Genomic DNA, 20,550 nt, shown 5'->3' with positions numbered 1-20,550 from the left:
AATCAAATCAAAAATCTTAGACCGAAATATCAATCGGTACAACACCATCATCAGAGAAAAACATGACCTTGTACATTGCCAAAATATAGGTATCGAAAAACTGTAGGACCGTGAATACACATAGCATGATTATTCGTATATTCTGAATCGTATCAATATTTACGGGCTCGGTAAATACACCTTCCTAAACCCTGGGATTGTTTGTAATTTGAATAATTCAATTAATTGTCAATAGATCAAAACCAACATTGGATTTTTGTTTTGTTTTGGTAGTTTCTGATTTTTTTACTTGAAGATTTGAAATAATGTATAAAAAATCATAAAAAATAGAAATTTATTTGTGTCTGATGTACATATATTTCCTTTAATCAATTTTGAAATATAGCGGACGACAATGGCAGTATTTATTATTTGGATGGCGGCTGAGTTATTGGACTAAGTTGTGTTTATATAAAAGTCTGTGTTACACAGATAAATTATTTAGAACAAACACTTTGAAAGCAAAATATGTTTTAATAAGAAACAAATGAATGCAAACTAAGATATATGATATAAAAGAAAGACAATGTAAAAAAAAAAGCACACACACACACAGAGGTACGCTTATTATTTAAAAAATGACGATTCACCATTTAATATATTTACATATATGCTGTGAACATGGTGAGCCTATGAGATTTTCACAACATGAATACAAAAAAACATATAAAACCCATACACATAATGTATACAAATATAACATTATTTATCTGTTAAAAGCACCCATTACTGAGTTAGTTAATTATTTTTTACCATAAAACAAACGAAAACCGTTTTTTTTTTTATTAAAAGAAATATAGTTCTAGTTTTTTGAAAATGTGTCCATGTTCTTGTATCCAGACGGTATGCGAGTAACTGACAAGCTACTAAATACCTGTACAACCCTTTAAAAATATAGTTCAATACTTAGTTTCTTAGATATTAGATTCTTCTCTTGAACTTGCATTTCTATTGAACGATTTATTGTTCAGTTTTATTCGTCTTATTATCTAATGATTCTGATTTTTTTTCCTGTCTCTTTTTCTGATTGAGCTTACTAGAAAACCTTCCAATAATTTAAGGATCCAGATATAAGAATCTCTCGTCATATCAATAAACGAGAGATGCACAATTGTCATAAGACAGCAAATTGTAACGCCTTCATCTGTACCGGTGTATCCAATAAATGCATGAAATAGCTAAAAGACATTGAAAAAAACAATACATGGTTTATGGACACCTGTCTATTTTTAAGGACCGTATATATACTTTTAAGTCTTTTAATTTTAAATGCGTTATTTGGTTGCTCTCTCATTTTCATATATCTTCAAGTTTTGTTCAGTCATGTTAATGTGTTTGCATACACTACTTATAAGCCAGGTTGCATTTATAATGTATGAAATGGTTTTGAAAATCGGACGTAATATTAAGCCATCTAACTTCTATGAGTAAATCCCCGTCCACCAAAATCTAGGGCAGTTTCTTTTAGTCATTACTAAAAAGATCTTTTTCGGTAGCTTCATCATGATTCGCTAAATTATATTTTAATATTTTAATAATGGGTTTACGTCCAAGAAATTCTTGTTCTTTAAACGAACTTAAAACTGTTTTTGCATCGTTTTTGTAATATTGATTAATGTTTGATTGGCACTGTTATGTGTTTTGCAGACTAGAAAAAAGCTAAAGCATGAATTAAATGTACTTTTCCAGTAATTCTTGTCAAATAATAAATACACTCAATTAATAAACAATAAATAAATAATAATTTACTACTCTGAATATTAAGAATAATATATTATACACATTTCAAAACAAGTGCATGTTCGTAATCAAAACGGTTACTAATGTCTACTAGCATAGAAGTAATGTTTATGTCAATTTTGGGTTTGATGCATATCTTTCTGGATTGAAGCCGTCGAAATCCTTGGTATGGATCCTTTCACGTAAGAAGATAAATTTATCTCCTTGTCGTCAGCTTTATTTGTCTGCTGCTCGTAATTGGGACCTATTAAAGACAATACAACTGGAAGTAACAATATAGCATGAAGTGCACCAAAAATCATCACAATAAACATAACTTTAAAGAAAGAAAAGAAGATAAAGGATTTTGAAAACGCCAACATGAGTATGCCTATAATGGACGACAGAGCTCCATTAAGTATTGGACCACCTGAACGATCTATAGCGACAGAGACTCGACTATTTCTCGTTGACCCTTCTGCTTGAATGAACGCATGACATATATGCGTACTGAAATCAATCGAAAACCCAACACACATTATGATGTGAATCATGGTAACAGAACTGAGTGTTAAATCCCAAAAGTACATAAAAGCAAGTACACCAACCATTATCATTGTTACCGATATTGTTACGAGTATAATCAGTGTTGGTAAAGGCATAAATATTGCGGTTACTAGAAAGACAACTGATACCGAAATCCCTAACGTTTGAAATGTCTGAGGGACAATTTGAACGTATTGTTCAAAAAATATAAAAGCTGGAGAAAAAACAAATACAGGAAGAGACGAAGCCTCCGCAATGTCCCTCAATCTTACCATCATAGCAGCCTGGCTACTTGAAGTGGTAAGACTAGCGCTTAAGACATGAAATCTAGAAGAAACAACAGAACTGCCACTTATCGTAACATCATTTATATACAGATTTCCTTGGGGGGAAGATAAGAAACTGGTCAATCCTGTGATGAAATTTATATCAGATGTATTGTCAAATGACGCATCAGATATATATGAATGAAACCATGACAAGCGGAAGTCATTTTGGATGTCTGGGTCATTTCGAATTTTTTGTAAGACAGAATTGAGTTCTGAAAATGTCGAAGCAAGTCTATAATCGACAGTGGTTCTTATATTTACAGAAACGAACAAACTCTGACTAAACAACTTTTGATTTGCATCATAACTACTATAATAGTATGAATCCTTAGAAACAAGATCCCTCAAATCCAAGTCCTCACGAAAATTAGTTGTGCCCCAAACAGAAACACCCAAATAACCACAAAATAAAAGTAAGACCGCAATTTTACTTGGAGTATATAAAACAATCCTTTTGAACAACCGCTTTGGATATTTTTCTATTGGACCCTCAATTTCATCTCTTGATTTACGTGGAGATCCCGCACAGCAGATTATAACCGCTTTTGATCTACCATCAGCCTCCATCTCTTCCTTTTTTCTTGTTTTGCAACATGTGGCCCAATGCAAATTCTTTGAAACACGCTTTTCGTTGATCGTCATGACTCCAATATAAAATGTTACGTAATTCAGGTAGCAAAATAAAATAGCACAACCTGCAAAGTAGACATAAAAAAAACCAAATCATTCATTGGATGTTAGAGGTTGCATGTGTTGATTATTTTTAAAATTCGAAAATTAATAATAATTTTTGAGAGCATACTCATTAAAATTATCTATATTTGATGCTTGAAATATATTTTCTAATAAAATTATGAAATGCTTCAACAAACCATAAGAAATTGATATTTTATGTAAAAAGATTATCTTTATTCCCCTCCTAAAGAAAACAAAAACAACGTGTTGTACCTGTAAACCATGAAAAATTTCTGACACTTGGAAATACAGATGCAGCTCCTGCACAAAATGCAATTATATCAGTAATTGAAGTTATAGTGATAGCAATTCCACTTGTCCTCATAGTTTGTGCAATCCTGGTTTCAACGTCATCCTCGCTATTTGTATCTGCTAACCCAGACAGAAGAATAAACATATCGTCAACACCAATGCCTGAAAAATCATAAAGTTTAAAAAGAAAAAGAAAAACGAAACAGACCATTATCAAAAAGGTTATGTTAATATAGACAAACGTTGTTTTTTTTTCTGTTGAAAAAAATATTTAAAGAGAAACTACACAAAGCCTTGGACTTTTGAAATTTGTTCTTTACGCATTTTGTTTATAATATACATGATGTATATGTTACCAAAAAATATCTTGCATGGAATCTCAAATTCACATACAACTATCTCCTTCGGGAAAATAAACGAAAAAACAAAGACAACACCGAACAAGAAGCTGTCGAGATTATGTGAAGTGAAACCACAAATAAGTGGTCGTACATAATTGATTGACAAAAATACATGTATCTCATTTATTTACAAATAATGTTAAAATCAACTTCGTTTACCCTGAAAGTTAAAAAAACTTCAGAAATTTAAATACTCAACATTTATTAAACCTAATTCATGATAATATGTACATCAAATTCTAAAAAATATTGAATTCGTAACTTTGAAGCTACATAGGAACCTGATAATTAAAGTCATAAGAAACCTCAAATTAAAAAAAAATCATGGATATGTTTTTTTATAACTAAATGGATAGTTTTCATTATACAACTTATGTACATATACTATTTTCTAAAGAAAATTCTTTAATTTGTCCACATTTAGAAGAAGTTTATTTGTTTTTAATTGCTTGCTTCCAGGAAGCAATTCGCCGACATATTTTCCGTATGCATAGTGACCTGATCGTAACCCTCCTCGTAAAATAAACAATTATCTGATTATACATGTTAAACACGTGCTTTATACCCATAGGGTACAAACTAGGAAGTGTTTAGAAAGCAAACCGTGTAGTTGTATGAGGAACTTATGGTGATAAAGCAATACATCTCCTTCTCGGAATGTACACTTAGAGGTAACAAAATGCAGTCTATTGTAGATGAAACAACATATTGTGCGCTATAACATACCTAAAATTAAGAAAGGCATTGCTCCAACGATATCAACAAATTTAGCACCACAAAGACTGACAAATCCGAAGGATCCTAGGATTGCAAGGCCAGTCGACAAAATGCCTGCTAGTCCTAAGTAATAACGATTGTCAACACAGTTACTGCCCATAAGTGCAAGACATGAAAATATAATCATCAGTGTAAAGGTTACCGAAAAGAAACCTATATCACCAGATACATTTTTGCTTAGCTCAACACTTAAGCTGTCGGAGAATGAATACTCTACACGAATCGCATTGTTTGAAAACAAGTGCATTCTGTCAATAAAGGCTTCTTCCCATTTTCTTGATATGTCAAAATTTTCGCTCTGAAGATTAAACCTGAATTTTAAGGCGGATGCCGAAACGATGAATCTTCCCGCAAAACTCACCCCGCCAATTATTCTATCAAGGAATATTATTTGTCCCGATGGTAATGTATAGTTTGGAAATGTGATATTTCCGCGATTCATATCGTTGATGAATTGTGTGGTGTTAAATATATTGCCTTCAACATCACATGCGCTAAACGTGCGAGCGCAAACATCTGAATAACGGTATGTTATTCCATCTGTGTCCTGGACGGACGTTGATTCTACATAAGTCCGCATTGCTAGTAGGTCTGGCCAGTACGTGTTGTTTAATATATTTCCACCAATTTTTAACTCAACTATCACTTCTGCATAAAGACCGAGATCAGGTAGGCTTTGCTGGTAGAAGTTTTCACTCGTGTTTACACGAAACAAATTTTTCACCTGAAATACGATGTGAAATTTTCTTTAATTTTTCTCCTGTAGTTTTACAACGTATAATTCTTTTTTGAAAATAAATTGTTATGTGACCTCATACAATTCCAAGCAAAAAAAAGTATCTGCTGCCATTAACCCATTGATAATTCTTAACTTTCTGAAATTGTTCGCGCTTTTCGAAAAAAAAAGAAAAAAAAAGGAATTTATTTTTTTCTGAATATAATCGATTTTTTTCGACACCTAGTGTTAAATTATTTGTTGTTTGGATCATTGTAAATGAATAGATTTCTATCTAATTGAAACAAAAGTTGATCATATTGTTATTCAATTGCATATCATTTATCATGCCTCAACATTGTGCAAACAGCTGATTTATACATGCCGGCTTTAAAAACACTGCTTATCTACAATGTTATACTGCCTGTCTACATTTGATAAATATCAGGGTCTTCGTTTAAAGCAATAGGTAACATATAGCTGATCATGTATATGAATTTTGAATTTTAACTAAGCAAACAGTAATTTTATTCCAGAATCAGTGCAAACAGAGAGCCATATCCACAAATTGCACAACATAGACAACTACTCAATTATTGTATGTAGCAGAACGGATCTTTCGATACTTGAATTACATTAACGCTATGGGTCTTAAATTGTTTATAGAATATCAAAACAGTCACACTTTGGTTTTTCCAAAGATCTTTTCCAAAAAAAAGTTAATGCCATGTAAAACAGATCACTTCCTCGAAGAGGATTGTATCATATAAGAATCGATCAGCCATAACATTACTTGTTAAGTGGAAGTTCAGCTTTTCAGTAGATTGGCATACAATCATAATCACACATTTGTTCTTTAATCTAAGTTATAAAAGCAAATATAACAATGGTACTTCAAAAGTTTTTTCACAATTGGTTCAAATAATTTATGTAACAGTAGTGGTCGCTATGTTTGTAGTTAATTAGGCTTCATACTAAACTCCTAATTAAATATCGTCTTTTTTTTCCTTTGTCTTTGAAATTAAGATATGATCCTTATCTTTACCCATAACGATTCTGTGCTGCAAATTTTTATTTATTTGAATTTTGAAGAAGAGAATTTGATGGTACTAAAAGGATAATAAACTGACAACACGGTTGGGCAAAAATGACTAATGTTTTCCATAATTGTGATTTGAAATGTTATAAATAAATAAGAGCATTTCTTATCCAAAACATTCTGGAATACGTCAAGGTAGCCAAAGGCGCATACAAGACCCTGTATCATTATGCTAATTCCCTCTAAGAGCATACATGCTACCAGTAATCGGCATGACCCTTTTAAACACGATTGTTCTTCTACTTTTATGTACTTGTAATCGTGATTATAAAACTAGAACTATCATAGCAACAAACGAGAATTGTAGAAATTACAAATTTTATGAACCACTATAAATTATTTAATATATTTGAAAATACTCAAATAAATATTACACAGGGTAAAAAATTATTGGATTTTAAAAAAATCCGATTTATTTACAAAAACTATAACAAAAGCTATCAAACAACCTCCTAGTAAACAAAATCAAGATTTAGATATAACAGAAAATATAATGCAATTGCAACTGTACATGTTCTTCAACATAAAGAAAATAAATCGTTGCATCGATACCGTGAAGTACATACCGAATCCTGATCTTTACTAGCTGTGCTACCGGTAGGCACGTACTGGTCAATTCCCGATTCTGTAGTTATTCTTAGCAAACCCAGTCCAAGTCCAATATCAATGACACCAATTATGACAACTATCTTGAAAGGATGACGAGCCATTAATCTTCCATACCGCTCAAAAGCACCTCCTATTCCCTTTTCAACCTTCTGGTGGAGATGATAAAAGAATAACATCTACAAAAAAAGTTCAATGTATTATTCACATTATCATTAACTTTTTTTTATTTAAGATTTTATATTCTTTTCGTTTACTAATTTTACATAAACATTTAGTAATGTTCATTTGTTATTATACTGAACAATAGTATTTTGAATTCGTTAAAATAACTCCACAAGCAAATACTCATGTTTTGATAATGGAACATGGTCTTTTGTTTCAGTTTAGTTTTTCTTAATCTGTGGGATTCGGTTATCATTGAAGATTTAAATTGATTTCCTTTAAAGATTTCACTTCTTTTTCACACGGAAAGATTAAAGTCCTACTCTGTGAAAGTACCTATATTCGCATGACCTCATACATTTTGTAAAATTTTGGAAGTCGTATTAGATAGTGATGATCGGGGTAAATTGTAGTAAGGACGTACCAAGTCCTCAAGTTCGTGGATTCCCACGACAAACCTTGAACATGTCCAAAACACTCGTAGTAATGTCGGGGCTAAAAGTACTCGCATAAGAAGCGAAGGGAGGTCGTAATAAGGGCGTTATTAGATCGGGTTATACCGATGAGAAAGTTAAGGAAATATTTCTACATATTTAAATAATATCATAATTATAAAGTTGTATTCTGCACATGTAACTGTATAAAAATTCATGAATTAATAATGATAATATTATTGTAATAACAAGAATAATTATAACGATCATAATGCTATTAACATAAAAAAAACCTCAATACCTGAAGTATAACAGAGATAATCTTGAAGCTATTATTACACAATGAGTACAACTTGAGAGAAAAAGAGATACGTATAAATACTTCAGTGTTACAGTGTGTATAATAAGATCAAAGCTTCGAATCCCCTTAATTGACGGATCATCTGGAGTTTTAAAAAAATTAACGGGTTAGCCTGTCATAAAAATTGTGTGTTTTCCACTCCATGATGAGTTTATACATGATATTGTCTGAAATAGTCCTTAAGTTTGGAAAATAAACTAAAGTTTTTTTGTTAACCAGAAGTATAGCTTTGATGCATTATCCTAAATCGAGTTTATTTATTGTCGCAGTTTGTTGATACAAACGGCGTGTACACTGAATTTGTGTACACTGAATTTGGTCCTGGTGTCTATGATGAGTTTATTTATTGATATCCAATAAAAGAAACATGGGGTTTTGGGGAGAAAAAACATACTTGCTTAGAGTTGTTCTTTAAAATATATTCTACTTCTAGTTTTTTGAAGAAGTTGTTACAAGCGACATATCCTAATTCAATGGGTAATCTTATGAAAGGGAAAAAGAAAATAAAACCAAACAAATCAAAACCAAAAAGAATAAAAAATAAAATTGTTTTTGTTTATACAACTTTGTGATATAACCTTATCAAAGTATAAAACACACACGAAAGTAATCATAGACAAACTATATCTCCTTAATCATAGCGTTTTGTTATATTAAATCGCAATAAATATTTTAATCTATATAATTATTTAATAAACTTATAAACTTATATCCAAGTAAAGACTATTATCACTGTTCATTTCCTAATCATTGTTAAATGTTTAAGTACTTGTTAGACAATATAATAATAATAATAATAATAATAATAATAATAATAATAATAATAATAATAATAATAATAATAATAATAATAATAATAATAATAATAATAATAATAATAATAATAATAATAATAATAATAATAATAATAATAATAATAATAATAAAAAATAATAATAATGGTACGATCGTTCCAATATCTGTAATATTATAAGGCTAATAAATTGTTTTATAATAGAGTGAAACTTGAAGTTGTCATATTATAATGAATATAGTGTGTGCATGAAGATGAAGCTTTAAATAATATGCTTTGTCACGTAGACCCTAGACAAGATACTGTAATTGTGACACGATATCTTATTTCAATGTTTAACATGTGACAGATATTTCCCACTCAGAGTCAATATTTTATATTTGTTATAATAGACTCGCTCATGTACTTGCTTCTATCATATTTTTTTTTTTTAATTTGAAATGTCAGTCTAGAAAAAATAATTATAATAGCGTCAATTCACAATTATCGATTGTACCATGTAACATGTACCCCCGTCTTTACTATGTACTTCATTTCTCAATAGTTATAAATAGCAATAATAGAGAGCTGCACCATGAGCGCAACACACACCCTTCGCTTTGTAAAAGAATAAAGTTCAATAACAACTTGATGTCCTATCAGTAATTTGTAAAAATCAACAAAGAAGCGAACTATTAGATAACAACCACATAATTGGTACAGGTCATTGTTAGAAAATATTGGGGGATGGGGAAGAGACTGCTTTTGTGGCTAATTAAACATCGCTTTTTATAGAAATGTTAAGTGTACCGATAAAATGACAACATTACATGAAAGGAATACAGTAGAAATACTAAGATGCAAGAACACTGAGGACATTGCAATATATGGATCAATAATATCATAGTGCATTTCAATCTAAGATAAATAAAGTATACGGAGAGTCAATTTTTAATACCTCTCCCTCATAACTTTGTTGGAGTAGTTTCTGTGTGAGGAGCACACTCCTGTATATAAAGTCCGTATGTTGTTAACATGCACGCTTTAAAGGGAGCTTACGTCAATTTATATAAACATTTCACCAAAGTTTTATGAAAATTGGTGAAATCCTTTTGAGTTATTGTCCAACAAGTTAACGATGGACGGAAAGACGATATGGAGTAATACGTCTCGTAAACGATCATATTTATAGAGGGGAACGATTGTAGTTATGGGCATATTTTACGAATTATATGTACAATAAATTAACAGTTTGATAGATAATGACAGACTTAAACATACTGAGACAGTTTAAATGAAATGCCTTTTCCTTTGTATATATATAAAAAAAAAAAATTAAAACCGCTTAAGCGAGACGACTTTTTCCTGGAATTTTACAAAACCAACGGGTTGGTATGTCATAAAAATCACTTGTTCTCCAGCTTATTCATGTTATTTTGATGAGATAGTTTAAAACATCTTTGAGTTTGCAAAATAATCTTAGGTTTTTTTCATGACCAGAAATGCTACTTTTGATGAATTGATAGAACACAGTATTGTATGAAAATAGTACTAAATCTATATTTTTTATGTTAAATTAAACTTTTGTCTTTTCATTGAAGTTTTTGAAATATGAAAACTCATAAATCTACTCTAATTTGCCTGTGTGTATTGAATCAAATGTATTGTATTCTCTCTTTTTTTTTGCTAACGTTAACTGTAAATACATCAATATCTACTTGTTGTTTTACATTGAGGTTGCTGACGTCAAGTCGGGCTTCTTTAATTAACAAATTGTTTTTCATTTTTAACACATATAAAACTTGTTTTATTTGTTTTATTCAAACATGGATATAGGTTGAAACTTAAGTGTTTATAACAAAAATATAAATTATCGGTGAGGTTCATTACAGTAAAACATATATAGATGTCTGCGATTGTTACTGATGATGTATGTATTATTATATTTCAATTTAATATTGAATTAGACATTGTATCATTGGCACTCATACATAATCTTCTTATATCTATCAATAATAAAGACTGCAAAGTTGATAGAAGTAACTTTGAAATGAATGATGAACAAGGTGCATTTCCAAAAATGAAAAGTATTATCGATAATCCTCAAACAGATCGAATAAAATGATATTAACTGAAAATACAAACTTTATCAGCAAATAATCAATACAAAAATTATCAAAATTACTATTCATTCCCTTGGAATTCACAAAATTAAAATCTTACTTCATTGATTAGTCTTATCGTTTTTTCCCCCAGCATTTGTATGTTGATAACTAAATTATGTTATTAATGTTAAAGGTCTGATTAGTTGTTTAAATCAACTTTAATTTCATAAAAGTTACGTAATCATTTTAAATTTTTAAAACATGTATCCACTTTTGTTCAGCTCTGATTAGTTGTTTCTGGTTTTACTCTTTATTTTCGAAGCGACAAACAGTTAGAGCTGGAAATCACACAATATGTGTTTTCTTTATGCAGAAATGTGATGAAAATGTCACATGTTTTCCGTAAAGTTGATAAAAAAAAAGAGAATAAGATAACTGTGTTATTCTTGAGCTATCTACAAATTAATTTATTGCACATTATAAATGAAAACATTCACCAGTGCCAAATTTCGAAATCACAATCCTAACTTTATATTGCTACGTCAACATGAAAATGTTTTGTTTTTATTTCCACTTTTAAATCTTATTTTGTGTTAAGCTCGCTATTACGAATAAATGTTTTCTTGTTTAAAATAAAATATGTTCAGTGATAAGTATTGTAAAAGAGGTTCGCAATTGACATGTTCACGGGAAAAAATAGTTTAAAGACATATAAATGATATACCAATGGTACACTATTAAGCTATTTCAAAAAACTTAATGTAAATTCAAATGTGTATAGCAAACTTAAACCTTTTTTAATAATTTTGGAAAATAGTAAATATATTTATTACAGCGATGGCACCTTTAGATTAAATGTTTCACAAAGTGAAAAATAACAACTTGCTTAGAAATTTGAACATGATATATTTGCAGGAAAAATATAAATTGTTCCATCATGAGGCTGTTAAAAAACGGAAACTTTTATTTCAAGCGATAGCCAATTGTGTATAGATTTAGAGTGGAACCAAGTCTGTTGTTGCATGTCTATGTTCCGGACCATATGAGTATTTGCACCATACGCGTATGGTCATGACCATATTGTTATATACTCATATGGTCCGACCATACGCGTATGGTCAGACCGTACGCGTATGGTCGGGGTAATTAACACTCTGTTACGGTTTACTTTTAATACTTCTACACTCTTCATATGGTATGACCATTCATTAAAAAGACGCTTCATACATGATCATATAGGTAATTTTATTATCATATTATAATAAAAAGATAAGCTAAATAAAAATAAGAAGTTTTACATAGTTAATTTTACTTAACAGTCAATTTTATAGTAAACACATTTTATATACGTACCGAGGGTCATTACCGATTTGTTATTACGAGTAAATGGTTATATGTCGACTAAAAAACATCAATTCCAAAATTGTTTTAATGAACTGTTACACAACAAGACCCTGGAAAGTAACATAGTTTATTTAAGTTGTCTTGAGAATATGGTGTATTGCAGTCATTTTACGATATTTGAGATCTAGAGCCTCTTAAAAACACCGTATACATCAGAATGGCAAAATACCTCGGTACCACTAGCTAGCTTTTCACTCACAAACAAAAAGTGTAAATGATGAGGATCAAGCACAAAAAAGCCATGATACCGTGTGGAAGTAAATGTCACCCCAAGCCTACATGTAAGAATGTAACTAGCGATGAAAACTAACTATGGCATCAATATTTAATTTTTACGTAGTTTTTGGATTATTAAATTAATAAATTGTCATATAACCATCACTCCTCTTATATTTAATGCGTTTCCCTCGGTTTTAGTTTGTTACCCCGATTTTGTTTTTTGTCCATGGATTTATGACTTTTGAACAGCGGTATACTACTGTTGCCTTTATTCGATAAAGTTTCTGTATTATTGAAACGTTAAAAATGGAATTTGAAAAAAAAATATAACTATATGGTCCAAATACTCATATGGTCCGGCCCGTTAATAACCAAACGAGTATTATACTCATATGGTCCGACCATACGCGTATGGTCGGACCATATGAGTATACGCATATGGTCATGACCATACGCGTATGGTCCAAATACTCATATGGTCCGGAACATCTGTATTTGGTTTCGAAGGACACTAGACAAAAAAATTGTTATGTATTGCTATTGTAGAAAAAATAAAAATCACATCTTGGAATTGAAGTTAAAAATCTAAATACAAAAAAAAGATTTGTTGTATTATTGTTATTGAAATAGGCATCCTGTGCTCTCTCAAAGGCATAAGTAGCAATACACAATAAGGGAAAAAGACTGTAAATAGAAACAAAAAATTTATATCCAACTTTCTTCTCTAGCTTTTACAATTTAACTAATTTTTTAGTCATATATGTGCATATGTTTCGTCCCCGAGGTATCACCAGCACAGTAGTCAAAACTTCGGTGTTGACATGAATATCAATAATGTGGTCATTTTTATAAATTTCCTGTTAAAACTTTGAATTTTTCGAAAAACTAAGGAATTTCTTATCCCAGGCATAAATTACCTTAGACGTAGTTGGCACAAATATTGGAATTTTGGATCCTCAATGCTCTTAAACTTTAAACAGGTTTGGCTTTATCAATATTTTAATATGAGCGTCACTGATGAGTCTTATGTAGACGAAACGCGCATCTGGCGTACTTAATTATAATCCTGGTACCTTTGATAATTATTTACACCACTAAGTCGATGCCACTGCTGGTGGACGTTTCGTCCCCGACGGTATCACCAGCTCAGTAGTCAACACTTCGATGTTGACATGAATATCAATAATGTGGTCATTTTTATAAATTTCATGTTAACAAAACTTTGATTTTTTTGAAAAACTAAGAATTTTTTTATCCCAGGCATAGCTATAGATTACCCTAGCTGTATTTGGCACAACCTTTTGGAATGTTAGATCTTCAATGCTCTTAAACTTTGTACATGTTTGGCTTTATCAATATTTTAATATGAACGTCACTGATGAGTCTTATGTTGTAGACGAAACGCGCGTCTGGCGTACTCAATTTTAATCCTGGTACCTTTGATAACTATTTTGGAACGGAACCTTATGAAGATTATATTTCCAATATTTTAAATGTGAAATTTATCCCTTTTTGGTGCAATCTCCAGTATGCTCGAATTTATACAAAATACTGCTTAAAAGAATAAAATATCACAAATGTCCTTAAACTTTGGAGCACAGAAGAATTTCAATTTATTTAAGTGATTTATTTCATAACAGAATTATCAATCAAGAGATCTTTAACATAACATTGAAAATAGTTCGATAAAAAAAAGTAAACATTACGATTATTTCTGAACCTATGTACGGACTTTCAAATAGAAAATATTTTTCTCAATTTACTGATTATGTTCTACACTCAAACTCGTACCATGCATGCATGGAAAACTTTAACATGATGTTGTATGCAATTTCAAAACTAATTTTTTTCTTCTTCAACTTTTTACAGATCCATTCTATACCACTATAACTTTCATATTTAAAAAAAATATCATAGGTTCCGAAATGCAAAACCACTCTCCTAACTGTGCACTTCAACGTTTCTATTATGTTAAGTTTGCAACTATTTCGGCCTTGAACATTATTTAAGATATATGTATTGTCGAAGGTCGCGTAGGGTGCAGTTACATTTCAACATTTTTAATGCAATTGGAATTAATAATTCTTGTATCTATCGCTTTTCTCTATTCCGTTTTCTGCAATTAAAGACAGATTCTTTGTTTTGCATTTTTTTTATGTAGTAATGGTCATATATTCCTACAGTATTAAAATATTTTATTTGAGATTATTAATGTATAGTTTGTATAAAAAAAGGGACGAAAGATACCAAAGGGACAGCCAAACTCATAAATCTAAACAAATCGACAACGCAATGGCTAAAAATGAAAAAACAAACAAACAAACAACAGCACACATGACACAACATAGAAAACAGGTCACATTCATGAAAAGGAAGGGGATTGTAGTTACGACGTAAGAAACATATCCGATATCGTTTGTGAAACGGTTATTCCATAACGGTCAACCAACTCGTGATGGCGTCCGTAAAATTTACGAAAGGATGATTTCAACTTCACCATTTGGAACTCTTGGTTTGATAGCTTCCTTGTGAGCAGCAACCCTCTATCAAGAAAATCATGATAGGAAATACAAGCACGGGAATATTGTATCAATTGGGAGATATATACCCCGTATACAGGTGCTGCTGGAATGTTGCTACTCAGTATAAAGTGTGAGAAAGCTCTAAACGTATCCCAATCATATTGTGGTATTGAGACTTTGAATAATGAGAGAGAGAGAGAGAGAGAGAGAGAGAGAGAGAGAGAGAGAGAGAGAGAGAGAGAGAGAGAGAGAGAGAGAAATCTTTTTTGGAATTTTACAACTCATATCAACTTTGGGGCTGGTATCGTTAATACAAAATAAACAGAGTATGTCTTTTTTTCTGACTCAAGACACATTAATTGCCGAAGGGCGCATCGGTTGCATTATTTACATTCCTTTTATTAATGCGATTGGATTTTATAATTCTTGTATTGATGACTTTTCTCTATTCCGTTTTCTGCAATTAAAGAAAGTTATTGATTCACTATTTTGCTTGCATTTGAACGTAATAAAATGTTTACAAAATTAATAGACCTTTTAATCTATTGTCAGGTACATTAACTTATTTATTTGTCTAATTTCGTGATGCTGTTTTTGCATTAATTGCTTTGGGTGATGACGAAACTTATGTTTCGCTAAAGGTTGGTCTAGTAATTAAAAGGAATGGAAAAGAATATGTCTTCTTCTACTTAACCGTTGTGTTTTTATTGTAAAAATACGAGCATATTAATATTTCATCAATTTACTTCATAAAATACTACACGTCTTTACTTTATATTAAAAATACTTTAAGATAAAACATAAAAAACATAAAAGATCAATACACCTTAGAACCGATCACTCTTTTTTTAAATTTATTACAGTCAAAATCTACACAGTTATAGATATACAGACAATGTTTAAGGATGTAAAAGCTATTAAAAAAATATTGTTCTTACCATGGAAAGCTGAAATATTTTCTAATACTTCATAGAATTATAACTGAATAGTTTTGTATGACAAAAAAGTCACGTGATCTGTTATTATACCCGGAAGATAATATACATTATTTATTGCGTGAGAAAATCAATGTGATTGAAACCTGAACTAAACTTGTTTTTCCTGTTAATCTTTTTTTTTCTGTTTAAAGCAATATAAAAAGTTTCAATTAAATCAAGTTAATTTTTAAGGCAATTGGATTGTTTATACGAAAATGGAAGACTTGTGTAGAAGAATATGAATATAAAGTATAAAATTGAGAATGGAAAATACAAAAGATTTGTAAAATTTACACTTCTATAAAACCATGCATATTATTATTATTATTATAATTTGAACCCTTAAATCCCTTTCCTTCTGAACTCGGTAAGCTAAAATAACTGAGGTCTGTCCTATAATAGATATCAGGAATTTTACTCAACTTTTCTGAGGCTATTTTTAGTGTACTTTTCGGTATCAATATCTGTTCAATGAACGTTTTAGTCTTTTGTGTTCCAGTGGATAATTGTCAATATCGCAATCCGTCGGAAAAAACCCATTATTTTAGCAAACAAGTAGAAAACTAATCATGGTAAAGTCATAACCCTCTTAATTGATAGAATAATCAAGTAAGAAAAATCTAAAATAAAAATCATAGGGTTTATCAAAAACTGTGTTTAATCAATATTATAATATAATTTGAATGTAAGCTCAATAATTAACACAATCATAATTGCAGAAAAACTTTTTCACATACATTTTACATGAACGCTTGTATTTTAAAACTTTTCACCATAAGATAAATGAAAATCTTCAAAAACAAATAAATATTTGGACTCTGAAATTTAAGAATTTTATTTTTATGTTTTAAATATTGTAATGAGTATAATGCACCAGTGGTGTTAATCAGATATGCAAAATCCGAAAAGAGGAAAAAACCCAGAAGAAAAGTTAAACTCATAGATAGAGATCATTGAAACAAATAAGAATTTAAACACTGAATGGGTAGATTAATACCCATGCTTCATCTATCTTTTAAGTCCAAAATGTTTCAAATAAAGGCAACAGTAGTATACTGCTGTTCAAAACTCATAAATCCATGGACAAAAAACAAAATCGGGGTCCCGTGACAACAATTATGTTGATGTACCAACAAATAAAGCCCACACAACATCGTCTCTTTGATATCTACGTATCAATTAGTAGTTCAATGTATTTCTCTACAACGCTTGCTCTATGTTCCTCTGAAACTTGTGAAAAAAACTTTGATTTAGGCAAAAAGTTCTCTGAAACTGACACTATCAAGATGATTCCTTTTTTGATTGACAACATATTTGATACGTTTAGAGGTGTTTTTCAACAAACAATTGGCATATTCATATGGGAACTAATATGCCCCTATTCGTGCCGACTTGTTCTTGTATTCATATGAGGATGAGTTCATACAGGAACTTCTTAGGAAGAAAGAAAAAAGAAAGCAGTATCTTTTAACTTACAATGTACCTTTCCCTTATATAAACGCTGTTCTCTAACTAAATTATTCAAAATCTGGTTACTATATAGCACGCATCTTTCCCATTGAATTTGAGATAAAAATAAATTACAACATATAGAGTTTAGTCGGCCTCGTATCATCTAGAATTGAGAACGAGGGGCGGTTGAAATCAAAACAATATGACAAAAGAGATGAATCCAGCTTCGCAAACTGTGAACTTTCTTTTTATATGTCGCAACATTCAAGCAGAGCCTGCATACGAAGTATATGTATCCCAGTTTGTACGATATTCAAGGGGTTGTCTTTCCAATCATGATCTCTTCCAAGAGGTGAAGTTTGAATAATCTCTTCAAAAATATTACGGACGCCATCACGAATTGGTTGATCTTTATGGGATATTCGTTTCACATATGATAGTAGATATGTTTCAGATGTCTTAACTACAAACATATCCCCTGTTTCCGAATGTGATCTACCCAGTTAGACGTATTACCGGGGTTGTACTAAAATGAGTAATAATACGGGTGCCACATTTGGAGGAGGATCTGCTTACCCTTCTTGAGTACCTGAGACCATCCTTCATATGTTATTGGGTCCGTGTTGCTCAGTCTTTAAGTTTATCATGTTGTGCTTTGTGTACTGTTGTTTGTCTGTTGGTATTTTTTCCTTTTTTATCCATGACGTTGTCAGTTTTATTTCGACTTACTTGTTTGAATGTCCCTATGATATCTTTGACCTCTCTTTAATGTTTGACAAAGTGGTGGATAATTAGGTAACTTTTTCTGTGATTTAGTAGTTTGGAACAAACTCATGAACATTTTTGAATACTTAGTTATCACAGTTTTTGTAAATATTCAGAAGAAATTGTTTTACCTAATAAAACAGGGAACGTTATCCAGTTTATCACGATAACACAGAAAGAAACATTAGAAAACTGTTTTGGAATAATATTAATGGTTAGAACTTTATCGTCCAGATGCGCATTTCATTACGCATCACGAGTTGGTTGACTGTTATAGAATAACCGTTTCACAAATGATATCGGATATGTTCCTTACGTCGACAATCCCCTTCCCTTTCATGAATGTGGAGCAGGTTCGCTTACCCTTCCGGAGCACCTGAAATCACCCTTAGTTTATGGTAAGGTTCGTGTTGTTTATTCTTTAGTTTTCTATGTTGTGTCATGTGTAATATTGTTTGTCTGTTTGTCTTTTTCATTTTTAGCCATGGCGTTGTCAGTTTATTTTCGATTTATGACTTTGACTGTACCTTTTCAATAATTAATGTTTATTCAGTGAAGTTTGATGCTAAAATATTGAAAATCCAAAATCTACTTAAAATGTTTAACAAATGATAAAACCAAAACAGATTGGCAGTTCTCACGCTGTTATACTTGTCTAGTAGCTGTAGATTGGCCACTTATATTTGTTGAAAGATTCGCTGAAATATATCTTAAGGAGACGACTAAAGGTCTGGGATCTACATGTATAATATATTCCTTTTAAAGATAGCAAATAATAGGAAAAGCATTGACGGAGATTTTAAATGGAATCAGGCATGTGTCGGTTGTGGATGTATGATATTACCACCAATTAATCTGGATGAGCAAATTGACATAAAATTTAGGAGATAACTGTATTGTATTTGAAGCTTTAAGGACGTCCATAGGTAGTTTTACCGTCGCAAATTTAGTTTACCTGGCGACGCGGAGCGGAGACAGGTAAACGGGTATTTGCGACAGTAAAACTACCGATGGACGTCCGCAAAGCTTGAAATACAATACAGTTATCTCTATTCTAATGCTAAACAAGTTCATAATTAAATTTCAATCCTTATTTCAGTGTAAAATCTTCATTGAAGAAAATTCCGCGAAAAGATGTGATCTTCTTTGGTCTCTACACTAGGTGACGTCATAGGTATGCGTCCGGCGTCAAACATAAACACCGGGCGTTTTCTGGCTTCTGTGCCGCTTCAGAATGTAATAAAAGTTTACAAAAAGAAGATTTTTAGGCGCAACAAGTGAGTTTTTTTGTTTATTATTGTAGCAATAACATGTCAATACATTCCGAAATACAAAATGTCGGCTTCCTTTGTTACAGACAAGGAGATAGAGAATTTTACGCTGTCATCCAATCAGAACAACTTTTACAAAATAATTGCATTAGAATCGTCAATGAACTACGAACTACAACGCAAGACATGCACCTCGCAATCAATAGACTCATTCTAAACTGAAATGAACTTTCAAATTGATGTCAACTCGCGGCGGGATTTTAATACTATATATATAGTATATAAGATACGAATGTTCTAACACATAATTTACATCAATGTGTGTTATTCAAATCACCTATTATTTCTAAATCAGCATTTTTTTAAATGATTTAAACGATCTCTCACATAATACTCAGAAATACATATATTCCTAAAACTTATATAAAGATATCATATGGGCCTAGATGTGCAACACAGTTCAGGGAGGTGATAATGACAGCCATTTATTCCATTCCACTGTCCATATTCTAAACTTGGATATGTATGGTGGCTCGTTTTGATACTGATACATTTTAATAGATTTGTTTTTTCGTGGTACAAAGTGAGATTGGGTATTATGACATTTCAGCAAGTGAAAAAACAGTTCCTAATATATATATATCTAAAACTCTTTACTGTACAGTCTTCTGCTCTTAAAAAAATGGTAAAGTTAAAATTGAGAATGGAAATGGGGAATGTGTCAAAGAGACAACAACCCGACTATAGAACAGACACCAGCAGTAGGTCACCAACAGGTCTTCAATGTAGCAAGAAATTCTCGCACCCGGAGTCGTCCTTCAGCTGCCCTCTAAACAAATAGATATACTGGTTCAGTGCCATACTAAACTTCAAATTGTACACAAG

General features: G+C 31.2%; 2 protein-coding genes across 2 annotated transcripts in view; one reads left to right on the top strand and one right to left on the bottom strand.

Annotated features, from left to right (window-relative positions):
- The window catches only part of LOC139489210 (cholesterol transporter ABCA5-like), a 197,493-nt gene that overhangs the window by 91,574 nt on the left and 85,369 nt on the right, over positions 1-20,550 (top strand). The window lies entirely within an intron of this gene.
- LOC139490472 (patched domain-containing protein 3-like) lies at positions 1,816-5,510 on the bottom strand. The gene is made up of 3 exons (XM_071277250.1): positions 4,748-5,510; positions 3,582-3,782; positions 1,816-3,328 (listed from the first exon to the last, which is right to left on the bottom strand). The coding sequence occupies exons 1-3, from the start codon at positions 5,376-5,378 to the stop codon at positions 1,893-1,895; spliced, it is 2,268 nt and encodes a 755-aa protein (XP_071133351.1). The 5' UTR covers positions 5,379-5,510; the 3' UTR covers positions 1,816-1,892.

The sequence above is a fragment of the Mytilus edulis genome, chromosome 9 (genome assembly GCF_963676685.1).
Source record: "Mytilus edulis chromosome 9, xbMytEdul2.2, whole genome shotgun sequence".
NCBI lineage: Eukaryota > Metazoa > Mollusca > Bivalvia > Mytilida > Mytilidae > Mytilus > Mytilus edulis.
The sequence above is the reverse complement of the archived record's forward strand: the minus strand, read 5'-3'. Positions and strand labels throughout refer to the sequence as shown.